The 19,108-nt window shown below is 39.9% G+C and overlaps 1 protein-coding gene across 2 annotated transcripts in view; it reads right to left on the bottom strand.

The window, feature by feature from the left end:
- Positions 1-18,143, bottom strand: part of PDGFC (platelet derived growth factor C) — a 124,504-nt gene extending 106,361 nt beyond the window's left edge. The window contains exons 1-2 of one of the 2 annotated variants that reach the window (XM_082281307.1): positions 18,032-18,112; positions 17,509-17,878 (exon numbers count right to left, since the gene is read on the bottom strand). In XM_082281307.1, coding sequence (XP_082137433.1) covers positions 17,509-17,626 — 118 coding nt within the window. In that variant the 5' untranslated portion in view covers positions 17,627-17,878; positions 18,032-18,112. Of the gene's footprint in view, positions 1-17,508 lie in introns of both variants that reach the window. The other variant, XM_082281306.1, reaches the window with a different exon arrangement.
- Positions 18,144-19,108: the final 965 nt, after the last annotated feature.

Genomic DNA, 19,108 nt, shown 5'->3' with positions numbered 1-19,108 from the left:
ACAGAGGGAAACACCCCTTCCTGACCATAAAAGGTCCGAGTGCATGTTCTCAAGCGGAAAATGTGTGGGATCTTATTTACAAACGTATAAATACATGCCATTCCTTTGCGCTCACAGGCACAGTTGAAAGCCAGCCAGAAAAGGAAGTACTAGCAACTCCATCTGAGATTTCTATTACATTTCATCTGGCATGGTACCACTTCAGCCTCGATTTTCATAAATGTCTAATTACTGCAGTGAATAAGGCCAGACAATATTACCCAAATACGAATCGCATTTGTCAGTTTGTGCACCAAACATCCATTTCTCTTCATTCCTCCCCCAATACCTTTATAGCCTCCTAAGGCACAGACAGGAGACCTGAGGAAAAGGCTCAGGAGATCGGTACTGGATGCAGCAGCAACCAAGAAATGAGTATCACAGCACACAGCTTTTCCCTTGGAAAGGGCTTCCAGCAGACGAGAGCCACTGGTGAGCAGCGTGGCACTGGCACTGTCCTCAGGGACACCAGTCCCTGCTCTTAGCACTGCCCACAGAGAACCAGGCTTGGCTCACTACAGCCTCGACTTAACAGGGTCATCCAAATTCCAGCAGAGCATACATTAGGCTGTTCATGATTGCAGAATTCATTCATTCTCCCAAAATCCATTAGTCTTGAGATCACAGCATTATACTTAACCATATCTCTTTCTTTTGGCCTCATTACCATTTGGTGATATTCAAAATTTATGTATTATTCCATATCTTTAATTACACCTTGCCTTGCCTCCCTTTAATAAAATTGTTTCATCTCGAATACAAAGCACTTCTTTTTGAGTACAATCAACAGTATTCTTTCTTGAATTCTCCTCAGCCTAATAATAATTATATAAACTACCTACCACTAAGTTTTACTTCTTTAAAAATTTCCATATTTACAAGGTAAATTGATAATTCTTAACTAATTTTTTTCTTGGTGAACAGGAGCCATGTCTGACTGAGCTTTGAAATTTTTCTGCCCACAGTTCTGTTCCATTTCCCTTCTCTTTCTCAAAGATTTTAGTTCTGTTTAGTTCCTACATTTTCCCCAAGTTAAAAATGAAATTTAACAAATAGACATTCAGTCACATATTCCATGTAAGTATCTCAAAAAATACTGAAACAGATCCAAAAGTTCTGTGAAGCTGGGCAACAGAACAACAACTACATTCTTAGAGATGCAAATGGTAGATAAGAACCTCAAAGTAGTTAATAAAAGGTTGCTCTAATTGCAGGCATTATTGTAAAACAAGAAAATTAAGTGTTTAGACAGGAATTTATGGGGACCAAAAGCAATTCTGCAATTTGAATTTGGTCAAAACAGTGTTATCCTGCAGCAAGTGATAGGTGATCTCAGTCACCATTTCAACCCTCCAGCATGGATGGGGGGAGAGAGAGGCAAAAATATAACAAAACAAGGAACAAAAGCCCTCACAATTACAGAAGAGCCTTCATGCCCCCTCCAGTGCCAATACAGATGGAAGGTGAACACACTGTCTTCAAACCCTCTTTATCTAACACTCTGTATTTCTTTGAAAGCCTACTCAAGTAGTAGCCAAACCTAATTTCAACTAAGATACAAGAACAGAACCTCAACCTTGTGTTTGCAACTGCTCATGCTTTATTACTACCTGAATGATGGCATGATACCAAGAAATATAACTGAAGTGTTACACAGAGACTGTCATTAAATGAAGTCCCTGGCAATATTTTTGCATCAAGGCAGTAATAAAAAAGTCTTCATGATCCTGGAACATTTCTGCAGGTGCTTCAAGAAAGTTGCTGACACTACCTAAAGCCTAATATACAGCTACAGCTTGAAAAGTGTATACCTAAATTGCATATAAATACAATTGTTGGAGGCGGCATCTTCATCGTTAGATAACCCTCTGCAGATAGATCAAGATGGTAAAATTTTAAAGCACATTATGAGAAAGCTATGAAAAGAAAACAGAATTATACCTAACCTCAGAAATTAACAACACAGAAATTTTTTTTCACCTTAAAAAAGACAAGTAGCTATCTGAAGCTATTTATAGAGTTATTTTCTGGACATGGTCTCCTTGAATGCAATGGAACTTATTTGAACTAGTATTTGTAAACAGAGGTTTGAATAAGTAGGGAAATATTGTACCTAGAACCAATGTACCAGATACTCTATTTATAAAGGAATAAAATTCAGAAATGCTGAATTACATATAGAAGGCTTCAGTTCTGGAGCAGAAGGAAATTCCAGAGCAAGAAGAATTTTAAGGACAAGGGTACCCACCTTAAAAATAAAACACAAACATAATTGTCAGAGAATGAAAGTTGTTTCTTTGAATTACATCTTGTTTTCCTACAAACATTCTTAAAATCTGCATAATATTACTACTTTTGCCTTGCTACTGTCATTATTTTTTAAACACAGAATTTATGGAACTGCAAAAGACAGCATCTCTTTGCTGCTGGAGGGAAACCATTTATTCACATTACCTGGCTAAAAAACATCAATATTTTTCATGGAAAAGAGCTAGAGAAAAATTATTTACCAGATATGATATTTGATTGTATGCCCTTTTTTTAAACCATCTTTCTTTTGGTGCTTCTCTACCAAAGGTAGCAGTAGCAAACACCTTGGTCCTTTGAGCAAATAATCCCATTGTGTTTATGGGGTGCTCTTTGTTATCAAGTCATCTTGAACAGAAGGACTGATTTTTGTTTCATTCAGTCTTCAGGAACTGCAGCCCAGACAAGTCCAGTAGGATGCAAGATCTTTCCCTCCAGCCCTTCTCTAACTGTGACAGAAAGCAGATGCAAGCTGAGCACTCAAAGCCTAATGCTGACCATTATAAGTGTTATTTCTGCAAAAGGTGATTCCAGGGCTGTTCACGGGCAAAGAAATTACCAAAGCTCCTCTTTGTCCTGCATTCCCCATCCATATATAAATACACATCTAACCATTTCTGATCAAAATCTTTCTGGCAGGTGCAAGCTGTTGACTTTTCAAATCAAAAAGCAACCCTTTAACCACTGTCTGGATCATACACTTTTTCCTTAGGGCTCAGCTTATTTTTTAAAAAATTCCAAAATGCACACATACATACACAAAAAAAAAAAAAAAATCAGGAAGATGGGAAGCCTTGAATGTAATTTTATTTCTTCTCAGAAACATTTCAGGCATTATGAAATCATTCTTTGGAAAAGTGCCAGGAATAACAAAACAAAACAACCAAGAAAACAAAACAAATAATAAAAACAAAACAAAACAAAATAAAAATAAGGAAAAAAAAATTAAAACTAGTTGCACTGAATCTATCTTGGCACCAAGGTGCCACTGAGCAGTTTGTTACATTCTCTCTTCTGGCTTTAAGGATCAAGCTCCTAGTGGCAGCATAAGCATGTGCCAGAAAAGTAAGTATATGGATAATTTTCAGAGAGATATATGATTTTCCAATTGTCATTAGGTTTCATTTTTTAAATGTTTAGGTCTTGATTTTTAGAAGTATTACAGTTTCCTCTTGTTTAAAGTAATGACAATTATTGGTACAAAGCTGTCCCTTAAAGCCACACTTAACTGACCACATAAAAGACAAGCAGTTTGAAAGGGCATGTCTGTCTGATTTTAATTTTGGTGCACCAGAAAAAAACACAGTAAAATAGAGATTGCTTGTGTTACAAATCCAATATTGATAAAAAGCCTAAGGATCAGCTATTTTATCTGTACTTCATCAGACATATAAATGCTTGCATGACACTGAAGAATGTTTTAGCATGAAAAAACTGTAACAGCTGAAAGAATGTTTCTCTCTTCATTCCCTGGATATGAACTCTGATTACCATGAAGTGAGAGAGAAAATGGCACAGTATTCATGTTATTCTCTGAACAAGTAAACTTCTACTCACTTTGATCATTACAAGCTAGTAACATAAATACAAAGCCAATGACTTACCAATACTGCCTTGTTACAAGCAAGCCTCAGGACACAGTGAATGAAGCATTAGAACCTTGCCTACCAGAAGTTTATCTGAAGAAAGATCTACCTGTTCAAACCACCAACATCACCATACACACCCTATGTTTTGAGGAGCAGTGCTTCAAAAAGAGATGTCAGTAATGCTGAGGACTGAGAATAAACCAAGCCAGTGTTTATGCACTGATCACTGTCTTTGCTGTTTACAGCTTCATGTCCTGTTACAGCGAAAAATCTTCCAAACTCCCCTTTTAAATACCTTTACATGGTGGAAAAATTAGGTGATATCAGTCTAGCAGTATAAAATAAGCTCCTCATGTACAACAGGATGAAAAACATAATTAATCCCATTTGGTAATCCTCAAAGAAGAGCTCCTGTGCTGGAGCCCTTTTGCTCATTCTTCTACTACAGAAAGAAAAAAAGATACAGAGAAAAACAGTTTCTATGCAGTGTTGTCCCAGCATCTTGTTTTTTTCTGTTGTTGGCTTTCAACACAGACTTCTTTGACACGTCTGTCTTTACCTCTCAACATTTACCACTTCCTTATGCTTTAATGCATTCAACGTTGTTCAAATGAACTGCAAAAAAGAGCATTTCTCCCCTGCCATAAAGGCAGAAGCATGGGACGGTTTGTTACAGTTTTTATCAAATTTTTATCAAGAACAGATTTTCATATCTGTCCATCAGTATTTTACTGTAAATGGAGTAGAAATCCTGTTGTTCAGCATACAGCTTGGATTCCCTAGCTTGGTGAGTGTAAGAGAGCTATAAAAGAAAATAAAACTCAAAATATGAAAGCATGATTAGCTTTTATCTTTCAAGTACTATTTTACATAAATAAACTTTATTACACTTTAACCATTATTAGTTGGGGTTTTTTCAGGTAACAAGTAATTCAGATTCAGTAAATGTTTTTTATAGCTAGACAGGCACCGCCACAGCCGCCACAGCAAGCATGAACTCAATTGCTGAACTTTATTTCACATTTAATGGACATAATCAAAAATCTGAAAAAAGTCATCAAGATGCTTCCCTTTTCCAGGCTTTGAATTAATGACAAGGTCTTGATCTTGTAAATGAGCATCACGTAATTTTTTTCATTCTAACTAGATCAAATCACTTCCCAACTTCAATGGAATTCCTCAAACAAGATCAAGCCTATTTGTGTATCTTAGGGAACAACTCCGCAATATATCTTTGCATCTTTTACATCTATCCAATCCAAAGTACTGTCAGGAGGGAAGTTCAGGGATTAGAGCTAGTCAGCTAGTAACACACTATTTATAAAAGAAGTATACATACTTAGCACACATAACAAATTGCTAGTAGACATAATAGCATGTGTTATAGTGATTCACAAGTTTAGAACTGCTTCTATGTTAAGGATCTGACTAAAGCAGGGACAGAAGCTAACTAAATGCACGCCGTTATCAAAAATATTATATTACAAGGTATCTTTCAGAGTAGACTTTGAGCTTCAAGCTAATGAATATTCTTCAAAAAGGAAGAATGTAATTGAAAAAACCAGCTACCTCTGAACATAATTAGCAATTTTAGTTGACTCTGAAGTCTTAAATCAGCCAAGGGAATGCGGTAGAAGTAACAATAAAAAATTGTTTTAATAAATTAGTTATTAACAACGAAGTGCTCATTCACTTAAAAAAAATTAAGAGAAAAAGTTTTTTGAAAAGAAAAAAAAGAAAATTAAAAAAGCCGAACAAGAAAACTCCCACATATTCCAGAGATGGTTTTGGAGATCCTGAAGTAATGCTGGGATATCAGGACTGGGAAACCAACAGCTCCTATATTCTGTATTCAGTAGCAACATCTGGGTACACATGCAAATTCCAAAACCAGATGGCGTAAGCCCTCTGCAGCCACACAGATGAGACATTATCCCTCTGTGGAGCACATAGCTCAATGTGCAGCTTGGATGTGGCTGATGATACACATGTTCAACAGCCACTATTGCCTGGAATTAAATGATTTCAAGAACAGTTGACATGTAGAAGAGCAGGGAAGACTCCATTCTTCCCAAAATCAAGAAAATGCAGATAAAATGTAAATATTGTCACGTTACCTAGCATTAGTTGATCTCCATGTAGACATAAAAAACTACTATTTAAACTCTACACATTTTATTGAATGTTTTAGGACCTGTTTAATACATTGATAACCCACTTTGAATTCAGTCAAAATAGTTTTAGCTCCAATATTCACCACTGCTTGCCCAAGCCAACTTAAAACAAGAGATTCTCATTTCCTGAAAAACTACAGAGAACACATTCTCATCTGAAATGCAAATACTGAACGTAAAGTTACCAAGCACTTCCTAAAACTGAAAAAATCTGAACGGGTCAATCTAGCCCAAGAAACCTCAAGAAACAGAAAGAGAACAAACACACATTAAGCATCCACATACACAAAAATGTCAGAACAAACCACACACAAGTGCACAGAACTATACATTTGAATAATTAACAACCATCTACAGAGCAACTGCTCAGCTGGGCTATTAAAACTGTCTGTAAGAAAACTAAGCCTCCCTTCTACAGTGAAATATTTTAAACTGTTTCAGATTAATCAGAACCCTTAACAAGATGTGAGTTTTTTTCCATAATGAGCAAGAGAAATCAGCTTCATGCAACGGCATTGATCCAACCTGGAAACAGTATTTTTAATAACACATAGAACCCCAAACTTAAAGAGAAGCTAAAATCCCATAAAACCAATGGTCAGTGTTAAATATACCACCAGTACATCATCATTTCTTTCCTCAATGTGAGAGACTAACTGGGTCCAAATTTTGGTAATTTAACTATGTTAAATGCAGTAAGAATTTGGAAACATTTCACTGCTACTTCATTGGATATTACCACTGCACCGTACCTCCACATGCATCTTGACAAATGAGGACAATCAGAGTTTTGTAAGATTCTTGCTGATAAGGCAAGCACATGCTTTAGAAACATGTTTACCTTTCTACTTGACAACTATACAAAACCATCTTTTTCCCCACAAGCAATATGATAATTTTGCAAATCAGATAGGTATTTAAGTAACAGAGCTCTCTTTACTGGAATACTCTGCTGAGGTGTGGCATTTCTGAGGTGTTAGCTAAGATCAAAGACAACCTCAATGGTCTCTCTTCAGATGAAAATTATTGAACTCAAAATCTATGCCAGTCCTGTTTGGACTCGGCCTAGGACACCCACTTCCCTACACACATACTAGTTCTTGCAGGTACTCAGAACATGTATAAAATAAAGATTCCCAATGAAGAAACCAGAAAAATGGCTGTTCTCAGCATCTTATGCCAATGTTCTTTATAAAGGATCTTAGGCAGATAGGTAAGGATTGCTGAAAGACTCAACTGTCCCAAATTCAATCTCCATTTCAAAAGGAATAGCTACAAGGCTGCACTAGCACTACAGGCAAGTACTTTGTGACTCTTAGAACAGCAAGTACTCTGAGAAATACAGTGAGTGCCTAGCAGAAATTTTTAGAGTATTTAAAGTTTCAGACTCTAGTCTGCCTATAAATATGCAGTGCACCTTGGGCCTGGGATTTTTGAATGACACAAAGAAAAGAAAGCAAGGCCAGCAAGAATCTCTAGCCATATTTTGAAACAATAGGCAAGGTCATATACAATAGTTTCATCTCCTTTTATAGAGATAATGTTTGTTTTGGAGCCATTACTTGTTAGCTGTCAATTAAAAGGTTTTACCTCCCTTACAGATCCCCTATAGTTTCACAAGCAACAGAAATGTTGTAGGTATGAACCTCCCTGTGTAACAACAGACCAACTAAGTAGTAAGACATGGAAGCCTTGAAATATTAAGATAGACCACTTCCCCAAAATTTATTTTTGAAACACAAATTGCAAATAATATACAGATAAACCTTTTACACTTGTGTCTGATGCAACATTCATTTGAAACCCTTTCTGAAGGGCTTTTTGAAACGCTTTGTAACACATATACACTTCCCAGGTAACAGCTATTAGTTTCACAGACACATTATCAAGCATCTAAGAGATACATCAACAGTTCATTTATTAGCATTTATTAGCATACAAATAGAGAGCTTCACCCATGTATAGTTCATTATAACTAACTCCAAACTTGTGCTTAGTGAAGTTATTTTCATTCTGAAAGGAACTTCACACAAATTTTAGTGCATGAAGAGTTATGAAAGGTAGCTGAAGTTGCTTTGGTAGTAACAGAGCAACCACATCTCATGAGAAGGGGAGCATCCTGTAGTAGCTAACTCCAATGTCCCTCCCCCAGATGTGAGAAATTGTCCATGCTTAAGGTTACATTTACATCAAAGCAAGTAAATGACCCACAGAACGCATCTTAACGTGCAGAAGTCTTAGTTATCATATTTTTCATTCCACTTTCGCTCCTCTCCGACAAGTGATGGAAGTGAGTCAGGAGGGCCTTGTGAGTTGATTCACCACAGATATAATGTTCAGTGCTTCAATGAGATGTGACACAAGTTTCTGTGACTAGCACAGCTTAGCTTGGATCACAGTTGCGGCTGTTCTGTGCAAACCTATTTATGCTAACAGAGCAGAGAGCCAAAACGGTTGCTTTGTAATTAGTTCAGGCATGTTCGAATCCAGAAGGGAAACTCTTTTAGTTGATTTTCCCTGGGAATACTACAAAGTTCCACTACGGCTTCACAGTGTAACCATGCAGATCAAGAAAGGCCCCTCATTCACCTAGAAAAATAACATTTCATAGTGCTGAATTGTTCTCCTGCATCTTGGCTTTACTCTGAACGCACTAAAATGTTTGAAAACAGTTTTTCTGAAAATTTGTCATCTGTAGTGTCAAAGGCATTCCTGGCAGAGAAAGAAAATCCTGTTGAGGGCAAAATTCAGTCAAGATGACTGTAAAAACCTAATCCACACCTTTGAATTTGGACTGAATATCCATCACTTAAACATCTTGTAAATGACCCAATTTGTTTACATGGCCCTGTAGCTTTTTATGACTTTTCCATAAAGAAGTTATTACATCCATTCCTTTTATTTTGTTTTAGAGCATTTGAATGAGCCCCAGAACCACAAGCAAGTGAAACAGATTCTCTGCAGATGGAAGTGGCCTCATATAACTCCCCACTACCGGTGAACTAGTCAGAACAACATTTTCAGTTTGGATATGCCATACCTTCACACACAGCAAAAGAATTTCCTGCGCCATATGTCTTTTTTAATGTTTAACTATTGCATAAAATGAGTGCTGGTTTCCTGTCAATCCAAGGAGGAACATGGAGCCCCTAGGACTAATGCCTCAGATTGTTTGGAACAGGGGTGAACGCAGTTGGATGGTTCCACAGAGAAGTACACTGGGGGAGAAAAAGTAATAAAGTAGAAAATAATAATAACCAAACTTAGATATCCTAGCTGCTATCATACAATAGCTCATCCAATTAAGCTCCCTAGATAATAGTTTAGTAAAAGACTGGACAACTGAGTTTTGTGGAAAAGGCTATAACTAAAGATAATTGAAATAAATGATATTGTGCATTAGTTCAGAAATAAGCACCTCTTCCAGCTAAGTCACTTTCCCATTTCATGTGCTTTTAAACAAATAATGCTGAAAAAAGAAGCATAGAGAAATTAGGAGCTATGGATTGACAGGGAAGATGTGCTAAGAGCATTTCCAAAACCATTTTTTCCCATGTGAACTACTCTTCAAACATGATACTCCCTGGTATTTTACACACCAGCTTCTTGTTCACAGAAAGTTACCACTTTGCTGATATGTGCCAAACTGAATAATGGTTTAAAGATGTGGAATATTGAAACTACAAAAAGGGCACCGCTCCTTTACCTTTTACTGCCTGAACCTAGTTTGAAGCCCATTTATTTGATTACAGGACCAATTCCTTAATTAACTGCAGCATCTAACCCCCTGCTCCCCACCTTCTTACATGATTTATTGCCAATTCATAGTAAGAATACTACAGCAGCAGCAATGCAAAAAGGAATTAAATGTACAGAAAACACAAGCAGCATTGTTTCGTTTTCCCAAGACATTCTTTGCTTTTTCTGAGACAGACAAACTTAAGATTTCAAGAAAAGCCACCCAAGGGCAATAAGGAAGTTTAAATCTAGCACTCAAAATCATTGCTGGCTATGCCAGACATTTGCTGAAAGCTAGGGAAACCTTCCCTCTTTTCCTTTAGCAGAACTGTAGTATCATAGGGAACATAATATGATAGGTACCCAACCAACAGCACTGTTTATCTAGAAAACCAAGCACCAAAAAATTAAGACCAAAGATTTTTAATTCCAGCCACAATACTGGGAAGGTGCGTGACCAAAGGAAAGCCCGTGCCTCTCTGCCTTTACCAAGCTTTATTCAGGATGAGTGGTACCCTCCACTTCACATGGAAAAATCAGTGCAACAGTGATCAAACTGAGCCATGCTGTTTTAATGCAGTTAATAACCAGTTTTAACTAGTTCAAGGAGAGATTCCAGTGTTTTGGCCTTTCAGGGAATGTAGGAACAGAGGTGATCTTCAGCCTAGAAGAATCTCCTTAAAACATCCATGTTTATAATGATACTTTGAATGAATTTACCATAAAATGGCAAGATAAATGAGTAATTTATGAGGATTAATTCACTAAAAGGCACATTGCTACAGACAAAAAAGGTGTTATTGATTGCAACTTGCAACTCTCATTCTCAGTAGTATAAAAGGATGCCACTTCATGGGAAATAACATTTGAATATTTTCTTATTTCATTTCTCCTTCTGCCTGGATTGGATTGCACTGCAGGGAGGTTAATTTGTCTCCTCTTTCCCCAGCTCCAAACACCTGCATATGAAAATAGCACATGAATGAGAATAGCCATACAGTGAAATAATAATCCAGTGGCTCAAAAAGACTTAGCTGAACAGCTGAGGAGTTCTTTTAACTTCAGCTGCAGCCAGCTCACGTGAGGGTCTAGTCAGCAAAGGTGAAAGCACATTGCCAATGGCTTGGGGGTGGCACACACTCACAGGACTTGTGAGTTCCACAGTGGCAAGAAGCCAAGCAGCCTCCAAACCCAGGGCAAACACAAGGTCATGCCTACGCAAGGTGAATGCCAAAATCCAAAACCCAAAAGCCAGGGCACATTCAACAAAGATGGAATAGCTGGAATAGAACTAATTAAGCTCAGAAAAAAGACAGCCCTTGCAAAGCCTAATGCAGAAGGCCTGGAGGAGATCAAGGAATTAGCTGGGCTTTCTCCTTTTGTTTACGCTATTTTTTTAATAGTTCTTATACTCTCTGTAAGACTTTCTCCCAGAGCATCCAGAGTCCTGCCTTTTGTCACCCAGCTGACCAACCAACTGCTGTGGAAACTGATTAAGTTATGAAAAATCTATACAGTTATTGTACACATGCTTTGTAAAGATGAAGTACTTTCACACATAAAACTGCTTAGTATGCTGTAGGATCATGAAATTAAACACAAATAGCCCAATGTAACACTGGAGATATGTTTAAAAAAATTTCAGGAGAATGACGTCAAGAAGAGGTGATCAGAAGACAGATGAACCTCAAGGCTAGGATGTCTATGGATGGAGCCAGGAACAAATTTTCCAGGCATTGCCACCTTAAAATAACATCCTATCATCTAAGAAAGCCTCTTCAAAGCACCAATTTATATTTTAGCTTCACAAGAACACATTACGAATTTTCACTTACATACTTGAATAAAACACTTCACATTCAAACACAACCTGAAAAAGTTCTGCCCAAAAGGGAATGGCAGGGCTGAGTAAGTTTTAACATGCAACTAATTTATCAGAAACTCTGAAACAACAAAGCATTCATGGAGACACTAAAGCGCTACTAAAATAACTATGTTTCTATGTTAGCTCTATCCACTTTATGTTCTGTAACTTTTTGTAAGTCCCACTGGTTTCTGCTGAAAGGCTACAACTGTATAGGCCAATTCTTAAGATGCTTACACACCAAGAAGTGTATTTCCCATGGCATGCACTTTGTGACTAAAAAGCAGAGGCATGGCTCTCTGCTAAAGCCAAGAGCTATCTAAAAAGCAATTGAAGAGGCTCATTTCCCGATAAGGGAAGTGGGCTTGCTCAGCACATCCTCTTTCTAGTAACCAGAAACTGCCAGACACAGCAAAAACAGCAACTACCCAAAAGAGACAAAACCCCCAAAACCACTGCTGTAATGCACAACCACTGCTGTAAGATGTAAATCAGTACTTTGCTATTACATGTTGACTATGTAATAAGACTCAAAGGGTCTGGACAAAGTTATAAAATATAAAAGACATTATGTTTATGTGAAGACAAAGTTCAACATAAGCTCTTTGGCAATATCGCTGTCCCCGTCTCAAGGTATGCCTCATGTTTCTTCTCCATTATAAAACTATGACTGACAGACAAACTAAAACCCCCCAAACAACATGACATAAAGCTTTGAAGTCCAGTCTGCAAACCTAATAACTAGTTAATGCAAAAATAAGATTTTACACTAAATTCCAGTCATGATTCCATTTTACACTAAATTCCTTCCAACCCTAAAATATACATGGGGAGGTTGGAATGACTACATATTTGGGACAAGGAGTAAATGCTCTGTGCTTTTAAAACCCTTACTTTTACCTAACAGAAGAAACTGAGAGGAGCAACAGGACTAAGGGAAAGTCCCAAGCAGCACTCTGCTGAATGGCAAACAATATGCCAGAAGTCAACTACAAACACAAAACCCCCCAGTTTTAAAAACTTTCTTCCCCTCCAATTTATTGTAGTGTTGAACAGCTTCTCTAATTTGCCACAATCTTTTGCTTAAAGTCAAAAGAGGATGTGCTGTAATTCATTACTTTCCAGGAAAACAGCTTTAGAACATTTCAAAACAAGACTTGGACTAAGCAGAAATAGATTTAACTTGAGAAAAATTGCACGACTGTCAAGTTTCCCTTTAGATGACACATGCTTATCTATTATACTTCCTTATCTTCTCAAAAGTAAGAATTGCTGCTACCCAGCAGTAGACAATAGGCTGTGCTAGCTCTCCTCAATTCAACACGAGCCAGTGGAAGTGGCATCACACCACAATAAAGTATGCTCAGTTATAAGAGGTAATTTTGCAGTCAAATGACTGCCTTCAAGCAAAAGCAGTGAAATTCCCATCCGTAAGGATTCAATGTGCTGCATCACTTGGACATCCATGCTTTTTTCTGATGTTCAGCCCAAGTTAAAGGAACTTAACCAGAAACTCTTTGCTGCTATGCTGTCCCCCTCCCTGAATAAGCTGTGAGCCCTCTTTGGAGACAGACAAATCAGGGAATCCTCTATGTGGTTTACAGTAGGTGTGGCAGGCCACACACATGTCGAGGTGATGAGAGAATCTTCGTCTGGCATTTCAGCTACTCACTCAGTTCCAGCTGCATCGACCAACTTTCTCAAGGATGGTCTGAAACATGCAAGTTTCAAACTCTGTCTCAAGGGCACAATTTTGGGTTTGGGTTTTTTGAGCTCCATAAATCTTGCCCATTTCAGAAGATTTAAGAAATAGATATGAAGTGTTCAGTTAGTGAAACTTATTTTTAGGGGCCTCCATTCATGCTGAGGAAGAAAAAAAACCGACTTAATTCCTTTTGAGATCTTTGAAAAGACAGATCATGACTGACACATTACCTGTGCTGCAGAATTGACAGAAATCAAGTCAGTGCTTCAGTTTTCTAAGATTTACTCTACTTACTGCAGTTCATTCATATTTGAAACTGACCACAGGAAAATCAGCCTTTCTAGTTGATCCTGGTGAGTTTCTAACAGACCTCAGGTTCTCAGCCTTCTGAAGTCATTCAGTCCTACACTTGAAATGTACAGGCCACCTAAGCTGTACACATCATTGCTTATGGCACCCAGTAGTAGTTTTCACATTATGTTCTACAGAGACACTCATATTTCTCATAGAAAACATAACAGCTGATAGCTTAGCAAAATTACTTTAAACATTTATTCCATCTTGTTTTAATGAAGCCAAGAAAACAGATCTTAAATTCTCCTGCCATCTCATGTAATCAAATCCAGATTGATCTAATAACATCACACAAGCAGGTGCACTCGAGACTACCAGAATGCAGTCACTAGAATTGAGTTATTCACAGTACTCAACCTCCCAATAGCTCCCTCAGACATTTCTGAAGCTACTGAAGCTACAGAAGCAGCAAGAAGATACTATGTCAAAAACAGCAGTGAAAAGTAGATAGAATTGAAGCAAGAACTGTAACAGAAAGAAGAAAAAAGTAAACCATCCAATTAATCAAATTCAATATATAAGAGATTCAGTTTTCTGATTTAAAAGAAACTGAGGATTCAATTTTTCTTGACTCTTTGCTTCAATATGGAAAAATGGTAATAAATACATCAAAGAGCCAAAAGAGAAATGATAAAGCCACCTAAGTGTGAAAAACCCTTCGAAGCATAATCTGTTTTTCAACATGACAAAGAATTGTAGAAATGAAATCCATCCAGATAAATGGGAGCCATCACTACATGCACCATTTACCGCTACTTTACATTCCAGAAAACTGTTGCATAAACTTCTTTGATCCTCCAGATGATTATTTACTCAGTGGAATAAAATAAAAACGTTAAAGATAAATAGGATTTTTTCACAGAAATCACATAAAACCCCTTACTGTCAAGAAGAATCACAAATAAAACCTGTTCTTAAAGAAAATCTCACTATAACAGAGGGCAGGCAAATAAAAACATGGAGGTAGTTTTAAGTGGTTTCAAATGGACCTACATTGGCCCCACAACAACCAACACTCAATTTCCAGGAGGTACCAGCAAAATACTGTGTTCTAAAATATTTAATTTACAACTGCGAAAAAACATTTACACTAGGAAATTACCACCTAAAATAATATTCACTATGCAGCAAAAACAAGAGAGCTTCTTATGCCCACAATTAGCATATAAATTGAGTCAAATTGTAATTTTGAAGTTAATAATGATTTAGTTATTAAATAAGTAAATATCAGTTAATCCTTAAGCACATGCTTACCCTTTGAAACACAAGTAGTCCCACTGAATTAATAACTGGTCACAGGCATCTTCAGCATCACCTTGATGCAATAGCTTCAGCACCCATGCATGCAGCTGAGTAACACTGTAATCCATTCTACTGCAAACTTCTTGGCCACTTAGCAGTTTTACAAGTTGAGGACAGAATTTTTATTTGTAGACTGCGTGAGTAAAAAATCTCCCTCTCTCCTGACCAGAGATTATTTGGCACGTGAACAGCAATATCTCATTCTCGTACTCCAGGGAGTTTTAACCTGCCTCTAGCTAAAAGCTATACAATCTTTAGATTGCAGCAGAGTGTAAAAATCACTCTAATTAAATCAAGTAAGAACTGGTTTGACTAGTGTTACTGATCCCCCCAAGTAATTAAAATCAGTTAAGAAAAGTTAGAGGTTGGTATTTAGCTATACTTAAACTTGTGCTAATTTTTTTAAGCAAGTTTTGCAATTGAACAACTATAAAGCAAACTTAAAGTAAGCTACAAGAGGAACCTGGATTTTTCTAAGTATAAACTACTATATAATAGAGTTTCAGGGCACCTTTTTTTTTTTTTTTTTTTTAATAAAAGTTCTCCTGGCTTTGCATTTCTTCTAAGATGTAGTGACTGTATCTTAGGACATGCCAAATTTCATTCCAAATCAGTTGAAGCCTGACCTAAGGCAGCTGCATTTCTGATATATGTGAACAGAATCCAGCTTGTAATGTCACATATACTTACACCTATTTACATCAGTTTTGTTTCTGGGCTGTATGATCTACCTTTTACACTGTTGTGCTCCCGTTGTTGCACCCTGGAGGCCTTTCAGGGCCCAGCTGTGTTATCCTGGAACAAACCTTTTAGAGGAGACTGACAGAATAGCAGGTTTCTTTCCAGTCCTGACAAAGTTAAAGCAAAGCAATGACAATACTCTGTGTGTTGATAAGCTCCATATGCACACCATGCAAATTTAAGAGAAGGCAGCATAACAGCACAAGACATTAGTACATAATTGCCAAGCCCACGCTGTCAAAAACTGGTGCCCTAAAGCCTCCAAACACCAGCTAGGATGGGAAGGGGTAGAAAGTGAGTGATTTCTCACACAGAGCAGATAATTTCCTGTACTGTGCACAAAGTCTGATTGGTTTCCTGTCAGAATACCCCGGTCTCTGAGTCTTTTGATCACTTTCCTCTGGCCCTTCACAGTTGCTCTGATTAGAGATTGATCCCCATGCTGCTCTTTGATCAGCAGCTCTGGCAGTCTGCAGGTGCCATATATCATCACATTAACAGGCCACAGCAGTATTAATCTCCCCCTTTTAAATTTGTTAGTGCATGCATATTCTACCCGTTCATGGAGCACTTACAGGGGTCTCTGAAACTTTGCTTTCCTTTATAAAATATGTCGTAGAATACTTTTATCTGGGGAGTCCCAAGTTCAAAGTTGAGAGAATTGAATTAGCCTCGAATCTGCGTTTCTGCTTTATTTCATTACAGTTCAGAGAGTTTTGAGAGCTCCCAGCTTGGCCTTTTGTGTTGGTTTGTGCCCAGGGAGAAAGCTTGTTCTAGCTGACATGCTAAGTACTAAATTTTTCAAACACACCCCCGTGCCCCTCTCCCCCCCCCCCCCCCCGCCCCGTACATGAAACACCAGGGTTTCCATGAATGTATGCTAACAGCCTTAATTTCAGATATTCTACAGTTAAGTGTGGTTTCATACAGTATATAACGTTACAGTTTGTAAAGTATTCTTTAAAATGACTTCATAATAGCAGATCAAGAGGAAAGGCGCTTAAAAATCTGAATAATGTAAATCATATGGAGTTCAGAGGCTAAGCAAATTACACACCCCGAAGCTGCCCTTGCTGTATGAAAGGAGTCTTTCTCCAGCTCTGCACAGCCCCAGCCCAGGGGAACTCGCCTTTGAGAGTTTTCTAAACATTTCAGGTACACTTGAAAGTTGAAAGTAATTCTCATTTCCTATGCAGGATTAGCTCGTTTCCAGCCCGTACAAAATACCACTCATTCACGCACAGACACAAAAACCCACCCCCCGAGAGCGAAGTATTTCGGGTACAAAGGTGCGCGGGTCGTTGTTGGGTTTGGGTTGTTGGCTTTTTGTAGGATTTTTTTTTTTTTTTTAGCAGGGCGACGGGGTGGAGGGGAAGGGGACACATTTTGCACCTCCAGTACCATAGAAGAGGCTCCCCCCGCGGCCGCCGAAGCGCTGCCCTTTTACCCGGAGCCGGCGGGCAGAGCCCCGCTGCCCCCGCGCCCTCCACCCGCGGGGCCGCGCTCCCTCGGCGGCGCGGGGCTGCCCGCGGGCGGGAGGAGAGGAGACGGGAGGAGAGGAGACGGGAGGAGAGGAGACGGGAGGAGAAGAGACGGGAGGAGAAGAGACGGGAGGAGAGCTCCGCTCCGCGCCGCCTGGGCGCCCGCCCCCGCCCTGCCCCGGGCTGCGCGGCGGCGGGCGCTGCGGCTCCTTACCGTTCTGCTCCTTGGCGCCGGAGAAGGCGAACTTGCTGCTGAGATCGGACTCGGCGACGGCGCCCTGCCTCCGGCCGGCCAGGGCAGATGTCAGCAGGAGCAGCCCGAGGAGGAGCATTGGGCCGGCGGGGCGAGGGGCTCCGGCACAGCAGGCACTGGCGGCGCGGCACCGAGGCCCGGGCGTCTCTCAGCAGCGCCCGGCGCGGGCTGCGCCGCTGGGGAGAAGGCAGCACTGAGCCTGCTCTGGCAGCGGAGAATTGCAGGGTAGTTTCCACATAATCCCATCCAAAACTTTTTCCTAGAGCCCTTTTCTGTGTCTCCAGGTTTTGTTTTCCTTTGGCTTTTTTTTTTTTTTCCCCTCGCTCTCTCTCTTAAAAAGAAGAAAAAAAAAAAAAAAAAAAAAAGGATCAAAGGAAAATCTGGACCCAGACCAGCTTCCCAAGGACTAAACAATCCGTGGCCGTGGCGGGAGGGGGTCGGCGGAGCCGGGGCTGGTGCGGGGCCGCCGCGGAGGAGCGCGCACCTGTCAGCCGGCAGCAGCGGCGCGGGGGCGGGCGGGGGGCGGGCAGCCCGCGCTCGCACACCAGCGCTTTCCTCGCCCGCGACTCGGCGGCCGCGCTGCCAGCCCGGGCCGTGTCTGCCGACTCCCCCCTCCCTCCCACGCCTGCCGTCCCATCCCGGCGAGGGCGGCACCTGGCGCGGCCGTTTACGCCCCGGGAAGTTGTCGGTGGGAAGAAGGAGGCGAGCGGGGCGGCCCCCGCTGCTGCCCCCTCTCTTGCGGCCAAGTGGCGGCGCAACAGGTACTGGGGAGAGAACCGGGGGGTCTCCCCCTAGCCCCGTCTGCTTCTCGGAGGGGGCTCTATCCGCCGTCTCCCTACCCCCAAGGGGGAACCGAGGTCATCGTGGTCCGGAGTCAGTTTGTGTGTTCAGTAATTAGGGCGAGGTGCTGGCTTACCAGTATTTATTTACTGGGTTCTTATTATGGTAATTGGGTTTGTGCTTGAAAACTTGATGCTTGGTTAAACATTTCATCTAAACGATGTCCTTGGTAGTGGGGACTAAAACACTTAGAGGAGGTTTTAAATAGTCTCTTTTTTTTTCTTTGTTTGTTTGGGTTTGTTTTGTGTTTTTTGTACTAGAAGTTGTTTTGGTTACCCTGAACTGAGACATCTAGCAGTTACATAAGCAGATGGAAACACAGGTTCAACTCTTTGTGACTGTCCCTGGCTTGTTGCAATGCCGTGTGGTACTTGGTGAGGTGGTATCCATCTATAAAGCAGACAGGATCGGGTTCCTTTTTGCTGTTTCACCAGAAAGCAGAACTGAGATTATGTCAAGGAGTATTCCCCTATTAATGCTGATGAGGATTAAAAGGACTGATGATGTTCAGCACCCTTATAGATCTTTGCTAGAGATGGCATTTCTAGTTTGCTAGAGGACTTAACTGTGGCTGTGTGGTGGATCTGGGTAACAAGACTGAATGCTAACTGGATACTAGGAGGGCAAAAGAAGCAATTAGGACAAATCTTTGTCTTGACTGAGAGGTTTTGGGAGGGTTTCCTAAATTTTTTCCTTCAGCCCTCATAGTTCTTAAGGTGGT

Source organism: Coloeus monedula, assembly GCF_965178545.1.
Source record: "Coloeus monedula genome assembly, chromosome: 5".
Lineage (NCBI taxonomy): Eukaryota > Metazoa > Chordata > Aves > Passeriformes > Corvidae > Coloeus > Coloeus monedula.
Note: the sequence above shows the minus strand (reverse complement) of the source record. Positions and strands in the feature narration are given on the sequence as shown.